The following is a 26,201-nucleotide window of genomic DNA, read 5'->3' on the forward strand; positions in this document are numbered from 1 at the left end:
ACAGTTGTATAAAATATTATACCCTTAGTCTTTTTATCACTTTAGATTTTTACCCAAAATTATCAAAATTGATTCAATTTACAGACAAACATCCTATAGAGGACCTATAACAAAGCCTAAATAACATCTTTAATTGCAAAATAAGGAAACGTTAAAGTTACAGAGTTCAATATCTCTTTGAGTCAATTTTTATTTGCACCATTTTCACTTATACAGTACCTAACTTCACGGAACCCTTCTGCATTATTCCAAGTCGTTCTTGCCCAGTTTTTTCGCTATTTCGTCAAACTGGATCTTCGGTCTACTTACCGCTTGCGATAGTAATCGGCATGGCTAATTGTAGTTACATGTATTTAACATCACGTTCAGGTGCGTAGTTTTAATAGAAAATTCTAGTTTTCATTGGTTTATTGATTGACTATTTATGAGTATTGTCAGCTACTTATTGCGTAGTGTTACTTTTAGAGTACGCGCACACCGTTTTTACACACACACACTTTTCGTCGGCCGATAGTTTAGTCGGGCAGTTGATCAGTATGGGCATGTATGGGAGTGCGCACACTACGCCGATTCGATTTGGCCGATTCTTCATACAATTTAAAATCGGGCACAACTATCGGCGAACTAAAAATCAACGGTGTGCACAGTTTTAGCAACAAAACAACAGTTTTAGCATCTTTCAAATCAAAAGCAACCTATGAAACAAACGTAACTTATTGTCAATTTCTTAATTAATTTAAGATTTACATTAAAAACAATGTATAGGTTTCTGTTTACTTGATATTTTATTATGCACTTCTAGGATTCAAGAAGGCTGCCAACTCTAGAAATCATTAGGGAGGCCTGTGTTCAGCAGTGGACGTCTTATGGCTAAATCAATGGCTAAATGATGATGATGATGATGATGAAGCATTTCCAAGGAACAGGGCTAGTTTTTGTAGCCTTCTACGTACTACGAGTATTAATAGCCATATTGATTGTTAAGATTCTTACATTGTAACTTAAAACATTAATATTAATACTAATAATCATCATCATCATTAAATTGGAAAATACAAGTAACAATTCAACGTGTAATCGCAATTATGCATCAACGAAGTTGTGTTTAGCGGGCTAAGTTTTTCCAAAATAAATGTGAAATTGTACGTATAATACCTACTTCTACATATTTTATAGGTAGTAGGTAGATTTTTGCTAATCTTTGAGCATTATAAATTAAGTGTTTGCGTCTCTGAGCCTTTTTAACTGCACCTCTAGAGGCAAACATTTTAATTTCTGAAAATAAGTGGTGCGTCATTTCAAGAGAGTAGACAAAAGTAAAGACATATTTACATCTAAACAGGTAAATAAAACCAGACAATTTCATAAGAAAGTATTTATTCAAATGCTTAACATATTCAAAACAGAACAGCTTCAAACATGTCCAATTCATTATCAACACAAGTATACATTAACTATAATTGAGCAAGACCTTTGGTTGACAACATACAATTGGTATTATGTATTAATCAAAGTATATAACGGTAACTAAGAGTAAGCGAAAGGGGAGATGCCTTAATCTAAATATAAAACGGTGAACTGAAGATCTTAAAACTGTAGTAAATAGTCGACTTAACTGAATGCTATTTTACCTAGGTAGTTTAAATAAAGTAGCAATAATTATTACATGCGATATGTAATAATGTAAAACATAGACTACATTATTAACAGATGCGACATCTAATATATTTGCACACAATATAAACTGCCTAATTTTCTGGATACTGGGACGTGGCGTGCATTATTAAAACCAAGGTAGGTAAAAACTCAATCCAACGATTTTAATAAAAATTACACGCGGTATTCAATATTTTGGTCACAACACTGGGTGATAATCTAAACACATTTTTTTACTAAATTCTGTTTTTTGAAGGAAGAATAGAGAGCTAAAGATATGAGATCAATGATGAACTGCTTGATACGATAATCTGAACCATACATTTCTGAAAAGAGTTTAAAGTCTAACCTTTGCTATCTAACGATCCGGTTATACCAGAGTTTTAATTCTTAATCATTCTTTTCTATACAGAAACATGCTATGTACTTTGCTTTAACATTATTTTCTCTGCAATTTGATTGCAATACATTAGACAAATTGTTTAAACAAATGAAATTTATTGTAATTGTTTTTGAATATGCAGCAATTTTATATGATAACAGAAGCAGAAGTTCCTTCTATTGAAGCATGTGAGAAAGAGACACAACTCTGAGCTTATCTCTTTCACTCTTGATGCATCAAAAATCAAGTTTCTTAAAGCTACTGTTGCAAATAATACAGCTTTTGTCGCTGCAGCAAAAAAAAATCCGTTGAGTTTTTGATCTTCAGTAAGCACCATCGCTTCTACACCTATTTAGTCTATGACTAACTGACGGAAGGAACCGTCGATTCCGAACAGCTCGTCGTAGTTGGTCGGCTTGCCTGGCCTGAGGGCCTCGTTGGCTTTGATGTTCTCGTGCTCGGCGAACCAGTCCTTGTACTCTTCTAGTTTCTTGACCCAGGCGTCTGGAAATAATATGAAAATTTTAAGTTGCAATCATAATTGCCGGAAGACGTAGCGTGGGTAGGCATCCCATTACGTAGACCGACGACCTAGTAAAGGTCGCGGGAGGTGCCTAGATGCGAGCGGCGCAGGACCGGTCTTTGTGGGAATCATTGGGGGAGGCCTTTGTCCAGCAGTGGACGTCTTTCGGCTGAAACGAATAAACGAAGTTGCAATATGGGACTAATCCCACCTATCGTTCCCACCGCTGCAACTCCTGTGTAGCCAGGATCTACAGCTTGACCGCTAATAAAAACCCAACCAGTGAAGGTCAAGTTTGTCCCGGGGGAAAGTTAAACTGTCATTGCACCCTCAACGAAATTAATCAGAAGAACATAGGAGGAGAGTACGGAGTTGAACTTGCAACAGTGGAATCAGAAGCAAAAATATCCCGTTGAATTAAAATTTTCTAAACATAAGGTAAGTAAATTAATTTGCCCTAAGGAACAGAAGTCGGCAAAAACTTTATGTAAATGGCAAGTAAGTAGCAAATTTTCGGAAAATTAACATAGTAGACACCTGAGTGATTTTCAAAGGTTTCGTTTTCCTAAACGTGTACAGACAGACTATTTTATGAAGATATACACATTTAGGACCATACATACCTATTGGTACCATGTTTTAAGGCCGGGTAGCAGAGAAAATGGTGAAAATGAGGTTTTCATTTTTCATTTTTGAGGTACTAAACAGTAAAATTAAAGGCTAAGATTTTTTTTGGGCATAGTTGAGGATATTTTCTAGGGCTATTAACGGATGGAAACACGATTTGATGAAGTTGACTCGATAGAATAAATTCCCAAAGTTACCTCTATTCGTTTTCTAATTATGGTTTTATTTTTAAAATAAGCGATTTGAGATTCTGAATCTTTTACTAAACTAAAGTTCAGAAATAACTTGAGGGCTTTTAACGGATGAAATTTTTATATTGCGTCTTATTTAGTTACTATGTTAAAAAATGTGGAAAAAATCGTCCATGACGGCTTGGACAATCTCAATCAGTCGCGCGGTGGCGCTTACGGAGGACGGACGCGTGTCAGTTTTTTGGACGTGACAGTTCGCGATTTGTCAATATTTTTGACAATGATGACTTTGATGAGTCACAGTATAATAATATCAGTGTTACTGGAGAAAGCTAACATTTTTGATAATTAAGAATAATAATTATGAATTTTGTCTACCTATTGAAATTTAAATCGTTGGCATCCTTTTAAACTAAGAATCTACTCATGATACATAGTACATTCCTCAAATATGAAACAAAACCAATGAGTTAAAATTACTTTTTAATAGTACCTACATACAATTGTCTTACACTCTTTAGAAGAGCACACTGACACAAATAAATAATAAAAAATTAGGTCAAATATAGCTGCACGTCACTGAAAGACGATTCTGTTTACTCGGCATCTGGGCTGGAGAACATGAATCCTTGCTTACAGATGCAGATGTAAATAGAGTTATAACTGGACAAATTTTACATGAAATGTTTAACAGAAATCAGTTAAAAGACACATACATGGAATACCAATAAGGTTGCGGAGGGAAAGCTACCTATTATAAACTAGCGGCCGCCCGCGACTTCGTTTTACCCCCGTTAGATATGATGTTTTACCTCGTTTTACCCATGTTGATAGATGGCGTTTATAAAACAAAATTTTGCTCTCATGGAGCCTTTACCTGCTCTGACAAATTAAGACTTAGAGAAGAAACTAATAATAAAACTATTTAACTGTCCTGCAATGGAAAGCTTGATCGGGTACAACACCTCCAGTTATTTCAGAACTTGATTTCATTAAAAGACTCCGAATATCAAATCGCTTAGGTATCTAAAGTCAAACGATTCTGAAATGTCAAGTGGCATAAAGTTGGGACTAATGAATAACCCATTAAGATAGTAGCGCCCTCCTGTCAATGACATACCTGGAACGATAGAGTATTGGACAACTAATAAAAATGCTTTGTCCTAAATGACTGACGGATATCGTAGAGACCTGAAAGTTGGAAGGTGTGTTCTTTGTATGACGTAGGCATCTCATAAGAAAAGATTTTCCGAAATGAAGGGGGTGAAAAAAGGGGGCAAAGTTGTATGGGACAAAGTGATTCCTTGGTTCAATCTAGGGATGTTGCGGATCCACTTTTTTCCACATCCGCGGATGCGGATGCGGATGCGAATTTTAAGAGGCTCACATCCGCGGATGCGGATCCGTACAAAAAACTTAAGTGTTGGCTTAGTAGAGAAAGAAACACAGCCTTATTTATATTTTTTTATTTAATANTTATAGGCATCATGGAAAAGTAATATTATGCAAGAAACATTCCAAACTCATTATGCCAAATTATATTAATATAATGATAATATCAAAACGTTCAAAAGTTTGGCTGTACACGAGCACGTACACAAGATGTTGTTCTCTTTTATGAAATTTGTTAGTACTAAGGTTGAATCATAGAGTTATTAACTCTATGGGTTGAATTATTAAATAATCACTGTTAAATGTGATTAATTTATCACTTTCACCGCGACTGTCGGGAATTATTCATAATAACCGGTTATTATTAATAATTTTCAATTTATCACATTAACCGTAACATCTATTACTAATATTAATAAGCTGAAGAGTTTGTTTGTTTGAACGCGCTAATCTCAAGAACTATTGGTCCGATTTGGAAAATTATATTTATGCCTAAAGCCTTCCTCGATAGCCCATTTATCGAGGAAGGCTTTAGGCTGTACTTATTACATCATCCTACAGCCAAAAGGGGCGGAGCTATTGTAAAGAAAATATTGCAAAGACGGGAAATATTATTCAAACTATTTTCACGCGTACGAAGTCGCGAGCACAGCTAGTTAAGAATATTTCCGATCACTTATTCCTCAAATACAGGGTGTTAGGTAAATGGGTATATGAGCCGACACTAGCCCATGTTAACATGGGCATATAAATGGTATGGTGAAGTCAGAAATTTGATATCATCATTTTATTTTATTTTATATTCATACAAAATAAATTTTATAAAATCCGATTTGTATGAAAATTAAAAAAATATAAAATGATGATATCAAATTTCTGACTTCAAAAATGTACCATTTATATGCCCATGTTAACATGGGCTAGTGTCGGCTCATATACCCATTTACCAAACACCTTGTATAATATGCATGTGTTTTTTCAAAATCCGTTGTGTAGTTCTAAAGATATAAGCATACTTATGGGACAGACAGCGGAAAGCAACTTTGTTTTATATTTACTATGTAGTGAAGATAAGTGAAAATGGCAAAGGTGCGTGCGTTTGATTTCCGATGTAAAAATATATTTTTTTTTAAATATAATTTGTGTTGAGATAACGATCGATGATTCTAAGAATACGAGTAGCTTAAGACTGTGTTATGTAGCAATAAATTTACATTATGTTGCTCTACATAATGACTGTTTCAATTTATATAATGTTATTTAATTTATTAATTTACACTGTCAACGTGCTATTTGTTGTGCAATTTGTTATGTTTTTATAAAAGGTTGCTCGTGAAATCGTGATCGTAAACATTTATTCATAAAATTTTATGAAAAATCAAGTTACACTTGTGGTTTTGATAATAATGTGTCATTTGTTTACTTGTAGATAGATCCTTGAATTGTTTGCCTTAAGTTGGTAGGGTAATACCTACTTATTTAATTTTTTTTCTTCTATAGTGTGGGACGTGGGTATTACCAACCGACGTGAAAAACTGCTCTGATATTTAAATTGTATCTAATGCTTTCAAGTTATCTTATTATTAACAGGCAGAAGATTAGGCTGGGTGTTATATCTTAAATAAGCAAAGGTATCCGTAGTTATAAAGTTCAAAAACTTTGCAGAATACCGTAGGAAGATGTAGGTTCTTTATAGGAAGATAAAAAGATAAGTTCTATAGAGATAAAGCCTAGCTAGGCTTTTAAGTTTTTGCCATTAAAGTAAGCTGACTTAAATGGCAAAAAATTGTGTGTGAATTAAGTATTGAATGTATAAAACAGCCGTAAGGCTGTTTTTTTTTTTCGATGAATTTATTTTACGATTTCTGACACATCATTGACCTTTGTGTTAGCAATTCGCGCCGGTGGGTGATGGCTCGCCTCTTATCTTGGCTTACTCAATGCGTCCGCTGTTTTTGCGCAAACGCACATTTTGGAGGCCTTATGTTTGTTAAAAAGCAACATCACCACACGGCGTGTTTCGCGAAAGCTCTTACAGTGTGAAATAAAAATCAAAAGTACCTACATACTTACTACGTAATGTAGAGCTTCACTGGCTGAATTGCACCATCTTACTTTAACAAACGTCAAAAATCTATCAAACTCTATACAAATAACACCGGTTATCGTTAAAGTTACGGTCAAACTATGTAGGCGCAACTCAGCCTAAGTTTTTACAAAGCACAAAGCTTAAGTTACCTGCCGAAGCAAGATTTTGAGCTTTTCGAGAGTTTGCGACTTCCAAAATCCATAACTAAGTTAAATGAGTTTATCAAATTGAAAACTTCAATACCCTCCATAAAATCTAACTCTAAAGATGAGAAAAATAATGTGACCTTATCTAAGTTTATTAAAAAAAGCTTCAAAAAGCCGTCAAGTTAACTTTAAAGATGGAAATAACACCTGAAACATTACTCCCGCATTCACAAACGATACTTGCTTAGGTGAAGCAGCAAATCGAACGCACAGCGTTGAATAGAGCTCTGTGATTGGTTCGCGTGTCACCCTATGCGTCCACTCGCACTGTGAGACCTCATAGTATTGTTTGTGAATACGGGCGTAAGTGTAGACCTGTCTGAAAAAAAAACTCGGCAGTACAGTCAGCGTCAAATAGTTTGTTACATTATAACAAAGACGTGTTGCGCACTTTTTGGCTACTTTGGGTGTCACAAAGTATACGATGCTGACAGTACATGGCTGCAAAACATTGATTTAACAATAGAACAACGTGTGTATTTTGACTTGACGTCGAGGAAAGAGATGGAATTGCATAAGAACGTATTATTTTGGCCAAGTTGATTCTTGGTAAAAGATTTCTTAACATGTTGGTAATATCATATGCAACATCGAGGTAACGGGGTCGCGTATTTTTGGTTCTCAGTAATTGATATAATTAACTAATTTATTCTACGAGTAGGTAGGCAGTTGTAGATTATAAGCTGTTCAATTTTATATCAACACCTTGGTACCTAATATTAAAGATACTTAATTATAGACTTCATAATATAATCTTGAAAATAGAGGGCGAGAGACATTATTTTTGTTTCATTCAAAAAGCTTTCCTACATGTAAGCAACCGATGCAGCGATGGTTTTAATAGAACAAAAATATCTAATACTGCTCTACATCACACTGAATACTGACTTAAGTTCATCTAAAATGTAGGTACACAAATATCGATTTAATTTAAATTGTAGGTACGTACCTAGGTAGTGGCAAGTTCGTGCTTAACTGTGCAGAATAAATTATTTAATAACTTAAAGCTAGCTTTATTAATACTTCCTAGATGCAGTTAAATGAGCTAGTAACTCACCAATAGCAGCGGCTTCNTTAAGCAAATAAATAAATATCTTATCTTATCTAGGCCCATGAATTCAAATCAGTAATCATAGAGCGTTGACGTGGCAAAGTACCAGTTGCGAAATCATCGGTCGCAGGTTCGAATCCATGAAAAGACAAGTTGATACTCACTGTGCAGGTCATTCATGGGGCCAGCATTGCCGCCGTACTCGGCTGGCAGCATTTCCTTGGGCACGTATTTGTAGAGATCATTCGTGTCAGTGTGGAGGAAGATCTGAAAGAACATAATTAACTTTAAAAAAAAACCGACTTCAAATGCGTGAACACAAAAAAAAACTGAAAATTAAAAATATTGCATATAAAAAAGTTCATCCCCAATTTTCCACCCTTGGGGGTGAAATATTTTCTTCAAATTCGCATGAAACCACCCTTTTGATAATACCTATTCAACAAAAAAATAATCGTTCAAATTGATTTATAATCGGCGGAGATATTGCGTATAAAAAAGTTCATACCCAATTTTCCACCCTTGGGGGTTGTTTTTTCTATTATTAAATTTAAATGGGACCACCCTTGAGGTATTACCTATACGCCGAAAAAAGATTTGTTCAAATCGGTTCATAATTGGCGGAGTTATCGCGTAACAAACATAGAAAAAAAAACATACGGGTCGAATTGAGAACCTCCTCCTTTTTTGAAGTCGGTTGAAAATTAAATGTAATTATTTAAATTAATGCAAATAATTGCAAATTAATCTATACTAATATTATAAATGCGAATGTAACTCTGTCTGTCTCTCTTTCACGCCTAAACCACTGAACCGATTTTGATGAAATTTGGCATAGTTTGAGTCCTGGGAAAGGACACAAGATAGTTTTTAACCCGGTTTTTGAAACAGGGACGCGCGCGATAAAGTTTTTCTGTGACAGACAAAATTCCACGCGGGCGAATCCGCGGGTGGAAAGCTAGTTTAAATGAATATGGCAGAAATATTTGAAATTGAAATGTTTTTGCTTAAATATTCTTGGAAATGGATGCTTATTCAAGACAAGATTAATTTGTCTGGTACTTTTCACTATTTCTTAGACGTATCATAGTTTTGGTATGATCCTAATTAATTGTGCAGTTGAAGAATAAAATTCAGCCGGTCTATAATCGAACTATTTGCAGTAGTGGATCATCATCATTTCAGCCACAGGACGTCCACTGCTGCCTCCCCTAATGGTTTCCATATCGCCCGGTTGGTAGCCGCCTGCATCCAGCACCGGTGCCTTTATGAGGTCGTCGGTCCACCTTGTGGGTGGACTATAAAATAATAATATCTCAGTGTTTACTTTTTTCGGCGATTTCCGCATTTATCATGGCTAAATAACATGGCCGTATATTATAGCCGTCGTATGCATTTTTTATGGTTTTTATGTTAAAAAATAATTTTACAACTTACTCTGTCTCTGATCTTTTCCTTGATGAAGGGTTTGACGAAGTTGACGATCTTGTCTACGAGAGGGGAGACGTTGATGACGTGCACCTCCTTTAGTTTCACTGGGTAGGCTTCCTGGAAACATAATACATAAATAAATATCTACAATTGTTCACATTACCTCTCAGCAGATACATGCAGCTAGTTAAACCAATTGAAAAAGTTAGATGATCGAGATAAAATGAAAAAATTACTAGTTCTGATATTGAAAAGCTATAAAGATTGAAGGTTTCTCAGGCTGTCAAGCGTGGTCTACTGGACACCAAATAAGAAGACTGATGTGTAGCAAAAAGTGCGCAGTACTAGCGTGTATACGCTAGTCTGCTTATTTATTGCCATTAAGGCGGAACAAAGTTCGCCGGGTCAGCTAGTGTTGATATAAAGCTTCTTTAATGAAATTTGTTTCAAATTGAATTTAACATCTTCTGTTATCATCATCATTATCAACAGGTCGTTTAGTCTCCACTTTAGGAGGAAGAACCTCTCTATTTTACCAGAGGCAAATGGATGGAGAGGGGGGGAATGGTAACAAATGTATTCTACTCTGCCGTCACAACACGGCCCCCTACTCTTCCCGCGGGTGTCGTAAGAGGCGACTTAGGGACTGCACATCAAACGGAGAATGGGCGGCAGCGCATCAAAGGCAGAAAGATAGAGTACTGACCTGTACACAGACAAGGAACTTCTTGACCAAAGTGGGGGTGAACTTGGCGAAGTGTGTAGGTGTCGCCACCGACGCGTCCAGGATGTAGACGTCACCAGCCACGCCCTCCTTCTCTTCGACCAGACGCACGTCTCCCAGCATCAGGGCCAGTTTGAAGGCATCCGCTACGTTGGGGGTCTGGACGTCTTTGTCGAGACCTGGAAGAGATGAGGATTGAGTTTAGAAGATAAGGCCCCAGATAATATAAGGCTAATAGTGCAGTTTGATTTGCCATTTGTGTCTATAAAAGCGAAAGGTCGCTGATTGACTGACTCACTCACTCATCACGAAATCTCAGAAACTACAAGTGCTAGCATTCTCCAATTTTGCATGGAGGTTCCTTTTAAAACGTAGGTGCTCACTAAGACGGGATTTTGCAAAATTCAACTCCTAAGGGGGTAAAGTGGGATCCTCGCGTACGAAGTCGCGGGCGGCCGCTAGTCTTTAATACAAAGTATGAGCAATCTGAAAACCATCTCAAAAATTCAGGTTACAGATCAAGAACTAATTTAAAGTTAGTTTAGCTCGCAAATCTGACGCAGTTTTCCATCTGAAAACTATGCCAACACGATGAAAAACTGCGCCAAGGTATGCGAGTTGGCATTATATTTTTGTGACAGAATTTTCTGCACTTAAGGTACCCCAACGTGTGTAACATAAATAATGAAAGATACTTCTCCTAATGATGAAAACTTACCTCTCATGAGAATGACACGACGACCTTCAGGCGTGAGTCCTGGCAGAGGAGGCATTTGCCTGAAAAAGAAAAAAAAGAGACATTTTAAAGAAATAATACAATATAGGTATTAAGAATCTAGAGCTGTGAACCTTCACAAAAGATGATAGGTATAATGATTTAATATTTCTCTCCATTTAACTCCTCCATTTTTTCGGAACGAGTAGTAAAGAAAGGAGCTTAGTTTTCTCGAAATTTTAATCTGACTCAAAATGAATTTAGGCGTCATTTTTGCTTTCGCATTTTCATCAAATTAAGAAGGGACAAAGTCCCTTATTGCATACGTGCGGCCACTATAAAGCAATGAAAACTATTCTATTACTACCAACTAAAGTTAGTAAACTACTAACATGAAATTACTTGGATGTAAAACTGTCAGGGCTAGTTTTCTGTAGTTTCAAACTAAGCTCGCAAAGTCGCTTTTATTGAGTTAATCTACACAGAGCTCAACTTGGAGAGTGCCCTTTGATGGAAATTCAATTTTGAAATGCTCTTATGTCTGGCCGGCTTGCACTGTGGATTCTGTTTGTATACCGACGGCAGAAAGCGGAAATGTCGTATCTCAAAAATTGGCTAAAATGACTTTTAATTGTATTGTATTAAGAAAAAAAAGCCGCGTCGAATGGTGTATGTATCGTCTTTCTACGATGAAAAAAAATATAGATACGTCATAGAATTTTTTCCAGTTTTTTTACAATTTACTTGACCAATTGCTGTAACTAGTCAAAAAATCGCAACTTTCGAAAATAAAATAGATACGACCACACTACTAGTATGTTAAACAGTTACAGCACTCTTTTCCTGAGTCGAACATTGATTTTAAAGGAGATACAGCATTTCAGCCGCCCTAAAATCTTACGATGTCGAACATACAGCAAATGCGCCGAACTGACGTGAGTACTTATAAAATAGTTACTGCATTTCAAACGTATCATCTAATAGCAAAATCTTACTAACATCATTAGAATAGAGTCTTGTTTTGTGTACAGCAAGTAATACGTCACTCTAGCAAAATAAACCCCCTCCACGTGCTGCGTCATACACCATTCTGATCGCGCGGCAGTTGTGCGTTAGCGCCGATTATGAGAACGCAGAATTGTAAATTCTTAAAATAAATATTATTTTACATTTTTATTTGTTGTTTCGTTTCAGCCGAAAGACGTCCACTGTTGGACAAAGGCCTCCCCCAAGGATTTCCACAAAGACCGGTCCTGCGCCGCTCGCATCCAGGCACCACCCGTGACCTTTATCAGATCGTCGGTCCACCTAGTGGGAGGCCTGCCCACGCCACGTCTTCCGGCTCGTGGTCGCCACTCCAGAACTTTCCTGCCCCAGCGGCCATCAGCTCTTCGAGCTATGTGCCCCGCACACTGCCACTTCATTTTAGCGATTCTGCGGGCTATGTCAGTCACTCTGGTTCTCCTACGGATCTCCTCATTTCTGATTCGATCACGCAGGGAAACTCCGAGCATAGCACGCTCCATCGCTCTTTGGGTGACTTTGAGCCTTCTTATGAAGCCCATAGTAAGCGACCACGTCTCAGATCCGTATACCATCACTGGCAACTAGTGGCAGCACACATTGGTCAAATACTTTTGACTTGAGAAACTGCGGTGTTTCGGACGAGAGAATTTCGCGAAGCTTCCCGAACGCTGCCCAGCCGAGTTGGATTCGACGACTGACCTCTTTCTCGAAGTTGGCTCTACCTAACTGGACTGTTTGTCCCAGGTATACATAATTGTCAACAACTTCGAGTGTAGTGTCTCCAACCTTCAGAGGAGTGGGTACAACACGGGCATTTGACATGATTTTTGTCTTGTCCNGTAATTTATATGAGTTCATAGATGATTTCTGCTATTTTAGTTTACAATAGATTATCATCCATCCATCCTCAAGATGGCGTCATAAAAGTTGATAGAATGCGCACGCAGGCTACTCCAAAGTGAAATTATTGCCAATCTGAAATTATTGTGGAAAGCCTATGTTCAGTGCACGCTTTTGGCTGAACGATGATAAAACTCATAAAAAACTCATTTATTTTTGTAAGTAGGTTTTTAAAAAGCAGTTTTACACGTCCCAGTATTAACCCTACTACTGCTTCGGGACAAGAAATGGGCCAGTGTTTAGATAAAGCAGTGCAAGATACTCACGCCCTTATTCACAAACATTATTATGAGGTCTCACAGTGCACGTGGACGTACAGGGTGACACACGAACCAATCACAGAGCTCTATTCAACGCTGTGCGTTCGATTTGCTGCTTCACTTTTGCAAGCATCGTTTGTGAATACGGGCGTCCAGTCACTATTGTCAGCCTCCTTTTCAAGGGTTAAAAATAAACTCTTTAAAATATTCACAGTTAATTGATGACACCTGATCTACGTTACAATGATGAATGCAACTTACACAATATTCAAGATCTCCTGTAGCTCAGGCCTGGTGGCGTCACGGTCAGTGAAAAACTCAGGCACCGCAGTACGCATGGTGAAGTACATGTCCAGTTTGCGCTTGGTCTTCTCCAGGGAGAACTTGCAGCCGCGGAGGAAGGTCAGGATACGCTGGTCGTCTGTGGAGGAGGATATCTTTAGCTGGTAGAAGACTTTACAATTATTGAAGTCGTCTTTTTATCTGCTGGAGGACTTTATAATAGTAAAGAAGGATTCTTGGTATCAATGAAGATGTGAAGATATTGTCAGAGGAGACTAATAGAGGCATTACCAGCTCTTCAGTACTTGGGGAATGCAGGCTAAATTCTTCATTTGCCTCTGGTAAATTAGAGAAGGTCGTTTTCCTGCAGTGGATATTAAAAAAAACCTGATGATAATGATGTTTTAGTCAACGGTAAAAGAGCATCTCAAGGTTTTAATAGTATTGACCCTTACATATGGGTGTGAGCAAACTTGTCCTCAAGATGATGAAGAATAGGTTATTTGCTCGTGTCAAAAAAGAAAATACTTAAATTCGAACTGGAGCCCCAATGGTAGACCGTGTATTGAGGTAAACTTTTGACTGGCATGACATTAAGCGGCTGTCCCATTTCAAATCATAGTAAATCTTCAAAAAGGGAATTGTGTTTTAGCCAAAAACTATTTTCTAGTACGAGTAAGCACCTACATAGGTAGCTAATCCATAAACACTGAGTAACATTCAATTTGACCGTTTTCCTATTACAATCACCCATGTTCCACTAGAACTGCTTAACATTAACTGATAACATTTTCTTCAATTCTTCATAAAGTATTCACCAAATTCATCAGGTAGATGGGGCTCCTTCTTCAGCCACTCCTTGATGTGCGCAAGGTCCTGGTCCCTGGTATCCACTTTCTCGTTCAGCTCCTCGCGGATCTTCTGCCACATCTCACCGGCTGGCTGTTCCAGGGTCATGTTGGCTGCTTCGACTGGTCCTGTGGAGTAAGGTGGATCTAATTTGAAATAGTTACATGGAATTTAAAGAGTTTAATTTGCCCACGTGGCCATAATCTTAATCTTTTTTATCCTAATTTAATATATATTTGGACCCCTTAGAAAATCAAGCATTATTTTAAAGACCCTGAGTGTCCGAGCAACTACACGCAGAAGGATTTAATGGATGCTGCTGACAACGCCACTCTTGTAGCGGAGTTTTGGACTGACACTGTGTAGGTTTGTTGTCGACATGATAAGAAGAAGAACCCCCTTTTAATATAAAAGCAGCAATCGGACTATTTGTTTTAGTACTACAAATGACAATAATATACTTTTTTAATGGTTTAAAGATAAGGCTGACCCAGGGGTCCGCAGGTTAAGAAACACTGATCTAAGGGATCAATCTTGATCACAAATCATAATGATCCTAAACCTCGATATTTTTTTATGTCACGCCGGAGAATCTAACCCGTACCGGGTAACTAAGTAGTTAAATTTAACTTCCTTCCTATGTTACGCATAGTTATGAATACAAGTTGGCCTAATGATCTACGTAACTCCGTTAGTTCAAAATTAAGTGCGCACGAGTTTGTTTGTTTTTCGCAATCTCTACATAATCTACATTAACCACATTTTAAACGCAATTTTCCTGTTTTTACAAAATGTAATGACCAATAGGTATTATGAGCGAGTCAAAAATAAAAGTCTTGATGACTAATTAAAGTACCTATGTACCTGTAAAAGTTTTGAAAATGATATTATGTTACGGTTAATGTGATAAATTGAAAATTATGAATAAAAACCGGTTATTATGAATAATTACCAAGAGTCGCGGTAAAAGTGAAAACTTAATAACATTTAACAGTGATTATTTAATAATTCAACCTTAGATCTAACAAATATCATTAAAGAGAACAACATCTTGTGTACGTGCCCTTGTACAGCCAAAATTTTTGAACGTTTTGATATCATATATTAATATAATTTGGCATAATGAGTTTGGGATGTTTCTTACATCATATTAGTTTTCCATGATGTACATAACATAATGTTTTGATTTAAAGTGAAAAATAGGTTAAGGTGCGGCGGGGGTGGCCCTTGGGCCACCCCTAAGCCGCCTATTTAGTTTTATACACACATAAATGACCTCATATTAATCACATTTACCAAATCATGATGTAATTATTCATAATAACCGTCGATTATTCATAATTTTCACATTTATCACATTGACCGTAACATATACACGTCGTTAATTTAGTATGATTCTAGTATACCTACATCTTCACATATACAGTATACAGTCACAAACTTCTCAGTCTTATAGTAATTTAGATGTAGTACATTAAGCGTACCTATTGAATACTTCATCATAAAACCGAAAGGTAGGCTTTTTAAAGTAAGTCCTAATACTGTTCTTCTCTCTACCGTTTTCATTTTTTCTCCTTTTGTTTGTCATCCATCTTATTTAATAATGTATGTATGTAATATATGTATCTAATATATGTTTTTTTTATGCTAGACAAGGCAGGTATTTGACCGCAATCGCACCTGGTGTTAAGTAAGATGCAGTCTAGGATGGTACATAATAATATCTGCCCTGTAAGTGCCTATTCACTCTCGCCTTGAAAATTTATTTAGAAGTAATCTTATCTCAGTTTGGCCCTAAGGTTGACTGGAGGAGAATGCCGAATAGCATTTAGTCCACCTTATGTACAGTGTTATGTGCATGTAAGTTTTAAATTAAAAAAAATATATAAAATACTGTACTGAACATAAAACAATGAATGCGCTCGCGCCGTGCCCCTATGACGTTGGCGCAATTCTTGCCACACCGATATAGTAACCTTCTGTATGCCCCATTAGTGAAGCAATTAATGAGTTAATGGCTTTCTCTTATGGGGTCTCTAGGATAGTCGCATTCTTACGTGTCATGACTGTGGGGCTGGTAAGCAATCACACACATAAGTTGAGTTTAGGCTAAATCATTATTTTCTATTGGTAATTAGAGAGGGTCGTGCTGTGTAAACTAAGTGAACTGACGAAGATTGCATGAACGGGACTCAATGTGTTAAAGTCTTATTAATGCCCTATATTATACAGCAACGTAGCAAGCTGCCATTATTGTCCAAATTATTATGGTTAATTTCTTTGAGGGTCAACCAACAGGTTAACCGATGACTCCATGGCTCAACGGTAAAAGCAGTAGTCAGGCAATTGTAATGTCTTGGGATCGAGTCCCACCTGATACTATCGATTTTAACTGAATATTATGTCGTTTCAGCCAAATGATGTCCATCGCTGGACAAATGCCTCCCTCATAGATTTTCATGGGCAGGGCACATAGTACGCAGAACTGACGGCCGATGGGGCAGAAAGGTTCTGGAATGGAGGCCGCGTACCGGAAAACGCAGCGTGGGACGTCCACCTACAAGGTGGACCGACGACATCGTAAAGGTAGCAGGGAAGCGCTGGACGCAGGCCGCTACCAATCGATCAACATGGAAAGCATTGGGGGAGGCCTATGTTCAGCAGTGGACGTCCTGTGGCTGAAATGATGATGATGATGAGATTTTCATACGACCTGTCCTGCGCTGCCCGCATCCAGGTACATTCCACGATCTTCACCAGATCGTCGGTCCACCTAGTGGGGAACGCTGCCCACACTACGCCTTCCGGCCTGTGGTCTCCACTCGAGAACTTTTCTGCCTCGGCGGCCATTAGCTCTACGAGCTATGTGCCCTGCCCAACTGCCAAATGGCATTTTAGCAAATCTGCGGTACATTATGATGATGACCTTAATTTCAACTAAATAACTTAAAGTGTATTTGTCTTTAGAGCTCATTCTTAGCATAACGTACGTTATCTATGCGATCTTCTCATTAAGATATGTTGAAAAATCAATTAAAAATACTAAACAGAGCGCAAAATTCATACACAAAGCGTGATAGTTACCCAACTGTAGTGAAAGCGGTGATGTTTTAAAAAATCATACTTATTAACTTTTATATTGCAAAAAATGTTAACGCTTCGTAAATCTGACTTTTTATTGTTGGATTCACAAAAACTCAGAAAGTTTACGAAAGAGCACGTCAAGTTATACACTGCGGTACCTTATGTACTGGTGATAGAAGATATTTTTCAATAAAATGTATAGCTGGACCTGCTATAGGCTGTGCAGACTTGCTTTCTACTAAGATGAATGCCAGTTTTGCAACTGTAAAAAGTTTTACAGTAGGTATATCATTATACATAGATAGGTACGGTTTTGAAATAAGGTTTTTTGAGAAGTGAAATTGCTATTATTAACATTTTTTTGCAAAAAAAAGAAAATTAACGTTCTTACTTACTTTTAAGTTCTGTGTCCTTTTTATGAAATTTTAGTACTACAGGAGGTACTAAAAATTGTTATGATTTTTTGCCTATTTTCTTATCGAAGACGGCATTTGAAGCCAAGAAAAACTAAGTTCATTATCCTTGTCACGTATTAATAAAGATGACAAATGAAATAAGGGCTGATTTTTCAATCGCCGGATAACTTTTATCTGAAGAATAAAATTGACATTTTGACATATTTCTCATACTGAAACTGTCAATGTGCCAAACTTATTCTTCAGTTAAAAGTTAACCAGCGGTTGAAAAATCAGCCCTAAGTCCCAGTTTTTTGATTCGTAGTTAAAATAACAAATTGTTAAATTTTGCTACTAATGGTTAAATATTAACAAAATGTTAACTAGTAGTTAAAAAATGTACTAAAAGTCAAGCTAACCATTGTTCGAAAAACATTTTTTTCTGATATTTAACCACTTGTCATTTGACATCTGTCAAACTTGACCATTGGTTATTTTAACTACGAATCAAAAAACCGGGCCTAAGTCAAACAAGTTTTCATAGTTAGTTTTTATAAAAAGCAGGCAAGATGCTACAAAAAATTAATAATCGTCCATTTAGTAATAAAAACAGATGCATTGTCATTTGTTGACAGATTCAGTTCGTTGGCTAAGAGTAGGCGCACACCGTTGATTTTTAGTTGGCCGATAGTTGTGCCCGATTTTAATTTGTATGAAGAATCGGCTAAATCCCATACATGCCCATACTGATCAACTGCCCGACTAAACTATCGGCCGACGGAAAATCAACGGTGTGCGCCTACTCTTTAAGTAAATGTAAAAGATTTTGTCCGCGTTTGCAAAAGCAGTTTGTCATAGATGCTTATAAAGCTTATTATGTTATTTTAATGTAAAAACAATAATACTGTACATAGGGCCTAGTTTGAGTTTACATCAAACGCGCTTTCTAGTGAGCGCGTTAAAAAATGTATGAAAATTTTAGTTCTTGAAAGTTTCCACTAGGGGCGCTGTACAATCCGTCATACATTTAGTGTAATTTTTTTCGCGCTCACTAGTGACGACGTTAAATGTAAACTCACACTCAGCCCTCAGTTTCTTCTAAATACTTTCGGTACTTTTTTGTGAAAAGGTAACACACACAAGTCTTTTAAAGCTTTTGCACTCTTAAGCTTTATAAAAGCTCTACGATGCAGCTTAAGAGGTTTTATTAGAATAAACCCTGAAACGTGCGGACCGTGGTCAGTTCATTACGTTTTTACGTGTCCTAAGCTACGTGACTAGAGAGGGCAAAAAGATGTCTATACATTTTAGGGTTCCGTGATTATGACTAAAAAGAACTGGGACTATAGTTTCTAGTATTCCATCACTATTTCGTATAAAATGTTGCCAAAACGAAACCATAATGGCTAGCATTGTGAAAAAGATAACTTTACGTGTAGATGCCAAGTTTCAAATTCAAATTATTTTTTGCTCTAGGTTGGTATACATTGCTTGTAACTCTACATGTCCTAACTAAATTGTACAATAATTCTTTTACCTACTTAAGTAACAAAGTACTTAGTACAAAACGGCCAAGCTACATATTATTTTGACAAAGGTGTAGAGTTAGTTTAGACTCTGTGTAGACTTGTAGAGTTACGAGTAGGTCGTGAAGGTCATACCCGTCCCTTCCCGAAAGCACCCAAAGCAAACTAGTAGTGTTATTGTTAAAACGCCTTCTTGTTGTATTTTAAAAGTCAACTTCAAAAGGTACAAAAAATACTTACTTATTTGCAGTAAATATTGTACTCAAAATGAACCCTTAGTGGTTTCTATCTTGACTATTTTTCTTTGTCGTTCCACGTTCTATTACGGGTATTATGGGGACTGAAAAGAGTCTTATAAGTACATACGTGATTTGAAACTACTTTTTGTTACGTTGATTAATGGTACTGACTCGAGTCAGTACATATTCTTTAAGAGCCTTTCGCTTTTCGTGAAGAGTGAGTACTCATCATAAAATCTTAGAAACTACAAGTGCTAGGAGTCTCAAATTTAATTTAGCATGGAACCATGTGGGCAGGCCTCCTACTAGGTGGACCGACGATCTGGTAAAGGCCGCGGAAAGAGCCTGGATGCGAGCAGCGCAGGACCGTGCATTGTGGAAAACCTTGGGGGAGGCCTTTGTCCAGCAGTGGACGTCATTTGGCTGAAACGAACAAACGAATGGAACCTCTTGGAACGACGAACGAACCTATCACTAAGACGAGATTTTGAAAAATTCAACCCCTAGGGGTTGAATTTTACTAGTAAAACGGGATCAATCGGATCGGAAATGCTAGAAGTCGCGGGCGGCCGCTAGTAAATAATTTAGGTGCACATTATAAGACAGGTAAGGACCAAATATAAGGTATGATACGAGAGAATACTATAAAAAATCTTATGTGTACCAACGTGAATTCTTCCGAAAGCAGATAATAGGTATCTTGTATTGATTTATTGTTCAATAATTTCTTTGCATAAAATAAATAGTACCTACTTCAAAATAGTCTCTAGTCAAGACATCTATGAGATGCGAGAAACTCCGGCGAATATTTATCAATTTATCTAAAAAAAGATCTTCAACAAAAAGTGTAGAATGTTCCGGAACATTAAAAATGTTATACTTTTACGGTGACGAACAAAAAATACAGCTTCTGAAGCGAAAAGTAGGTAAAATTTGAGTCTAGATTAGTGTGGAAACCGCAAGTCACAGTAATCGACCTAGATTCTAGTCTGAGAGATTTTGCGGCTAGATTTCAAATGACTGGTTCGTGACTACTAAATACTTGGATTTTTTTTTATCTTAATAGGTAATTTTTACAGCCAAACATATTATTATTTTTTGAGTATTACAACATAGATTTAATACATAATCAAGAAAAATAGCAAACGACTCCTATGTACAGTCACGGAATGAAAAGGTTCGTCAGTTTTCAAATTGATTCCTTCAACGAATCGCGAGCACATACCTATAACCTTTTGAAACTATGTTACAGAATAACCTCGAGTTAGAGAAAATAATCTTTAACTGTTCGTCAGTAAAGTTCAAAATTATTCAGATCAAAGTTGTTTGACGATTTATCTTGTCAAGAAGATTATTACGATTGATAAACTAAAACCTTCTTGTTGGTTTAACCTGCCATTATTATTTCTTTTAAATAAAAAAAACTATTGTCAATTGGTTAATGTCATCATTGCATTGCACTGATGGGATAGAAAAATAAACAAGCAAAACCTTATTCGTTAGGAAACGTCATATTTATTTAAATGTTAGCAGCACTGTTTCTTGTACTGTTATGTTGGCAGGTTTGACTCTTACTGTACCTAGTGCAAGCGAAAACCGACACTAAGGTGACGAACCTTTTCATTCCGCGACTGTACTACTTATTTTGTATGATTCGTTGCGTTAAATTGTCAAATACATAGCGACTACTGCTGCGATCGCTTTCAATTTGATAGCAATTGGGATAATAGCGATTTTCTGACGGTATTTAATTTTAGGATGAGAAAAAGATAGCGTCTCTATCTTAAATCTTTTATTCTAAACTTTTTAATCGCTTTTTCTTGGCCTTGTCACAGAGTTAATTACATTTGAAAGATAAATCTTTCGAAAGATGCTATCAGTGGCAGTTGGAAGCTCGCGAATATCTTTCTGAAGTCGATAAGAAAGATGAGAAGTTTTACTTTACTTTTTAGGTAGTAACTTTATTCGTGAAGAAGAACTTGAATAGGAAACTAATTTATGAAAACACTAGCTGCGCCTGCGACTCCTACGCGTGAATTTAGTTTAAATTATATTTCCTATTTTTGCAACATTCTTCTTTATCTACTGCTCCGCCCCTATTTACTGTAGGGTGATGTTATACTATAGCCTAAAGCCTTCCTCGATATATGGGCTATCCAATACAAAAAAATCTAATCGAACCAGTAGTTCCTGAGATTAGCGCGTTCAAGCAAACAACAAACTCTTCAGCTTTATAATATTAAAAAGTATGGAAGTATAGCTGACAAAAAACTTAATGAAGACGTAAGTAGGTAATTATATTAGTGCTATTAAAACAGTATCGTCTGATTTGCTGCTATCTCTACATATACTATAATGATTATGTAAATCCACGGCAAGTGGAGGTTAGTAAAAAATAAGTAAACCAAATTACAAAGAATGTTACTTAACCGTTCTAATGCTAGAAGATGTGAAAATTACAGTGCCACCACCTCTAATTTTAATTCCTCGACAATTGCTATGGAGTAACGGAGTAACGGTTTGTAGAGGCGATGCTTTTTCTTGACGAGAATAGTGTTGGAGAAAATTAACGTCGATGTACTTATCGATAGTTTAGGAAATCAGTCTCACAATGTAGATTTATGATAGTGATTTTCCATCGTTGTTAAAAGTTACATAATTAAATTTTAGTTACAATGATTGCTATCTACTTACGAGTATAAAAGCGAAATACGAGTAAGTACCACTCAGTAGGTAGAAATCCACTAAGAACGAATTTTAAGAAACTCCAGGCGATCCATACGTACGAAGTCGCGTGCGGCCGCTGGTAGGATAATTTAATACGCAAATTATTGCAAAATAAGCCATAACAATCTGCTGTAGTAAATTGAGTAAAGGTAAGCTAAGGGCGAGCATCTTACCTTACTATAATGTGGTAGTTTAGTATAAGGAGGCAACACCCAACTGCTAACATAATCGTTCCTGCCGCTGCAATTTTATAGGCTAATTCTGATAGCAAACGGCTTAACAGCCAGATAACAATAATTAAATTGAGGGGTGTCCCGAAAGATTAGCCTTTGTCCATCAATCTTTTACTGTAGAATCACTAAAGTCATTAAGAGCTTAAATCGATATCTATAAACAGATTATACAAGTGAGTAACTGATAAGCTATCGTATTATAGTCGATAACGTCGATATTTATTTATTTTTCCCCCAACACTAGTGAGGAAGTCACGTATGATAGGTTTTGCTTTATTTGTAAGTAATTTTGGCGTGTAAGTACATGCTATACATAATAATAGCCCATTATAATGGCGGTCGATAGCGATGACTCAGATCTGAAGTTGGTAGAAGAGGCTAATCTATACTAATATTATAAAGAGGAAAGATTTGTACCTATTTTTGTATGTTTGTATGTTTGGCTCAAAAACCACTGAACGGATTTTGATGAAACTTTACAGTATTATTGTTCATAATCCAGTATAACATATAGGCTATAATTTATGACGATCTGTGACAAACGAAATTTCACGCGTGCGAAGTCGCGGGCGGAAAGCTAGTACATATTAATATTATGATAATGTACTACGGTAAAAGTAGAAATATTTTAGTCAGATGGTTCTAAGTTCCATTCCCAAGAAGATCATAGAAAGATTTAAAGTACACTAGCTTTTGCCCGCGGCTTCACCCGCTTGAAATTTAGTTTTGTCACAGATCGACATAAATTATAGCCTCTAGGTTATTCTGGATTTTAAAGTATAATTACCATACTGTAAAATTTCATCAAAATCTTTTCAGTAGTTTTTGCGTGAAAGAGTAACAAACATCCATCCAGACATCCAAATTTTCGCATTTATAATATTAGGAGGATAATGAAATTATTATTATTGGCCGAAAAGTATCCTAATTAAATTAAACATACAAATTAGAGATNCTAATTTAGATGAGTTCATAGATGATTTCTGCTATTTTAGTTTACAATAGATTATCATCCGTCCATCCTCAAGATGGCGTTATAAAAGTTGCTAGAATGCGCTACACGCAGGCTACTCCAAAGTGAAATTATTGTCAATCTGAAATTATTGGGGAAAGCCTATGTTCAGTGCACGCTTTTGGCTGAACGATGATAAAAAGTCATGAAACTCATTTATTTTTTGTAAGTAGGTTTTTAAAAAGCAGTTTTACACGTCCCAGTATTAACCCTACTACTGCTTCGGGACAAGAAATGGGCCAGTGTTTAGATAAAGCAGTGCAAGAAACTCACGCCCTTATTCACAAACATTACTATGAGGTCTCACAGTGCACGTGGACGTACAGGGTGACACACGAACCAATCACAGAACTCTATTCAACGTCAAAATGCTTGCAAAAGTGAAGCTTTTGCAAGCATCGTTTGTGAATACGGGCGTCCAGTCACTATTGTCAGCCTCCTTTTAAATTTCAAGGGTTTACAATAAACTCTTTAAAATATTCACAGTTAATTGATGACACCTGATCTACGTTACAATGATGAATGCAACTTACACAATATTCAAGATCTCCTGTAGCTCAGGCCTGGTGGCGTCACGGTCAGTGAAAAACTCAGGCACCGCAGTACGCATGGTGAAGTACATGTCCAGTTTGCGCTTGGTCTTCTCCAGGGAGAACTTGCAGCCGCGGAGGAAGGTCAGGATACGCTGGTCGTCTGTGGAGGATAACATATTAGCTGCTGGAGGATTTTACAATGATTAAGAAGGATTTTTGGTATCAATAATGAAGATCAGGCCTTCCTAACTCTTCGCTCCTTGGGGAATATAGGCCCAATTTTCCAGTTGCTTCTGGTACATTAGAGATGGTCGCCTTCCTGCAGCGGAGACCAAAAGTCCTGATGATGATAATGAAGATGAATATGTTGATAATTACGTTCCGATGTCTTTCAGTCTACGATAAGGGAGCATTTCAAGGTTTTAATAGGTTTGACCCCTACATGTGGGTGTGAGGAAACTTGTACCCAGGTTGATGAAGGACTAGCTATTTTCCGTGTCAAAAAAGAAAGGCGATTCGAGCTCCGAGACTCGCATAATTGAGGTAAACTGTTGATGGACATGATATCAATGGAATTCATTTTACAGGTAGTTAAAAAGTTTCACTATCAAATCACTCATTAAATAAATCAGGTGACTAAGAGCTTCATCGTTGTAGATATTATAATTTAGCTTGCTACGGCTTAATAGCTGCCGACACTGACAAAATTGTAAATTAGGTTGAAACCACTCATCTTCTAACAAAACTGAATATCATAGCTTAATAACTACTTATGTCATACTATGTCTTAATTATCAACTAACCAAATTCATCAGGTAGATGGGGCTCCTTCTTCAACCACTCCTTGATGTGTGCAAGGTCCTGGTCCCTGGTGTCCACCTTCTCATTTAGCTCCTCGCGGATCTTCTGCCACATCTCACCGGCTGGCTGTTCCAGGGTCATGTTGGCTGCTTCGACTGGTCCTGTGAAGTAAGGAGAGTCTAATTTGAAATAGTTAATGGAATTTAAAGGGTGTTGTTTACCTACAGTGGTAATAAACGGGTTTTTTATGTTTACCACTAGGTTACTACCTTTTATAGCTACTTCAGATAGAAATAAGTATCAACAACTACCTATACAAAATAAATAATCTAATAGGCATGTTTTGTTAATCTGCAGACAGTTAAACATTTTTTTTTCGGATAATCTAATAGTGTTTCTTAAACTTTTTATCCTCGGACTCCCGAAATCAAGCACAATTTGAAGGACCCACTTAATAAAAAAGCAGCAATTTGCGAACCATTTATTTTAGTACTACAAATTACAATAAAATATACTTTTTAATGGTTTATAGATAAGGCTGTACAGGTACTGATCCTAATACTCGATATTTTTCTGTGTCACGCCGGAGAATCTAACCCGTACCGGATTAACTAAGTAGTTAAATTTAACTTCCTTCCTATGTTACGCGTAGTTATGCATACAAGTTGGCCTAATGATCTACGTAACTCCTAAGTGCAAAATTAAGTGCGCACGAGATTGTTTGTTTTTCGTAATCTCTACATAATCTACATTAACCACATTTTAAACGCAATTTTCCTGTTTTTACAAAATGTAATGACCAATAGGTATTATTTATTTATTTATTTATTCATGAATAGAACGGTAGTACCTATTACACTATTCAAACAAGACGTAACAAAGCTCAGAATAACATTTAAGTTATTAAAAACAATTTAACTTAACTTAATTTAGGAAAAGTACATAAATCAGATGCGATTATTTTCACAGTAACCCAAACATTCTGCTAGTAACGTACTCCACCCCTCTGCAAATACGTCACATTTTGGGTTTTGGTCCAGGAAACGATTATGAGCGAGTCAAAAATAAAAGTCTTGATGACTAATTTAATATGTACCTACCTGTAAAAGTTTTGAAAATGAATATACGTACACGTCGTTATTTTCGTATGATTCTAATAGACCTACATCTTCACAATGTGTCATAAATACAAAGTCATAAAAGTTTCTTATGCCCGTTTTCGCCATCAATCTCTAATTTTTAAGTGACCCCTACAATGATATTATAGAACTATAGATATGTTACGTTCATAGAAATTACGATTTTAATCCGTGCCGAGCTATTCCAAATTGCACACATTGACAAATG

At 36.7% G+C, this 26,201-nt stretch overlaps 2 protein-coding genes across 2 annotated transcripts; both read right to left on the minus strand.

Moving 5' to 3' along the window:
- Positions 1 to 1,586: 1,586 nt before the first annotated feature.
- On the minus strand, positions 1,587 to 22,527 carry LOC114352882 (alpha-tocopherol transfer protein-like). The gene is made up of 8 exons (XM_028304633.1): positions 22,449 to 22,527; positions 14,274 to 14,432; positions 13,435 to 13,594; positions 10,991 to 11,049; positions 10,255 to 10,451; positions 9,555 to 9,665; positions 8,282 to 8,384; positions 1,587 to 2,542 (listed from the first exon to the last, which is right to left on the minus strand). Exons 2-8 carry the CDS (start codon positions 14,410 to 14,412, stop codon positions 2,391 to 2,393), a joined length of 921 nt encoding a protein of 306 aa, XP_028160434.1. The 5' UTR covers positions 14,413 to 14,432; positions 22,449 to 22,527; the 3' UTR covers positions 1,587 to 2,390.
- Positions 22,528 to 24,027: 1,500 nt separating this feature from the next.
- On the minus strand, positions 24,028 to 25,032 carry LOC114352883 (uncharacterized). The gene is made up of 2 exons (XM_028304634.1): positions 24,857 to 25,032; positions 24,028 to 24,213 (listed from the first exon to the last, which is right to left on the minus strand). Exons 1-2 carry the CDS (start codon positions 24,993 to 24,995, stop codon positions 24,050 to 24,052), a joined length of 303 nt encoding a protein of 100 aa, XP_028160435.1. The 5' UTR covers positions 24,996 to 25,032; the 3' UTR covers positions 24,028 to 24,049.
- Between the last annotated feature and the right edge of the window lie 1,169 nt (positions 25,033 to 26,201).

Source organism: Ostrinia furnacalis, unplaced genomic scaffold, assembly GCF_004193835.3.
Source record: "Ostrinia furnacalis isolate ACB-3 unplaced genomic scaffold, ASM419383v2 OfSCF1461, whole genome shotgun sequence".
In the NCBI taxonomy this organism is placed as follows: Eukaryota; Metazoa; Arthropoda; class Insecta; order Lepidoptera; family Crambidae; genus Ostrinia; species Ostrinia furnacalis.

What these genes read in the sequence shown, in the direction of transcription:
- LOC114352882 (XM_028304633.1), bottom strand. Translation starts at nt 14,412, where the DNA reads ATGACCCTGGAACAGCCAGCCGGTGAGATGTGGCAGAAGATCCGCGAG. An exon ending in CAGGAGATCTTGAATATTGT is followed by an intron (nt 11,050 to 13,434) that starts GTAAGTTGCATT and finishes TTTCTTTTTCAG; the next exon opens with GCAAATGCCTCCTCTGCCAG. An exon ending in CCCCATGAATGACCTGCACA is followed by an intron (nt 2,543 to 8,281) that starts GTGAGTATCAAC and finishes TATTATTTCCAG; the next exon opens with ACGCCTGGGTCAAGAAACTA.
- LOC114352883 (XM_028304634.1), bottom strand. Translation starts at nt 24,995, where the DNA reads ATGACCCTGGAACAGCCAGCCGGTGAGATGTGGCAGAAGATCCGCGAG. An exon ending in CCATCTACCTGATGAATTTG is followed by an intron (nt 24,214 to 24,856) that starts GTTAGTTGATAA and finishes TATCCTCCACAG; the next exon opens with ACGACCAGCGTATCCTGACC.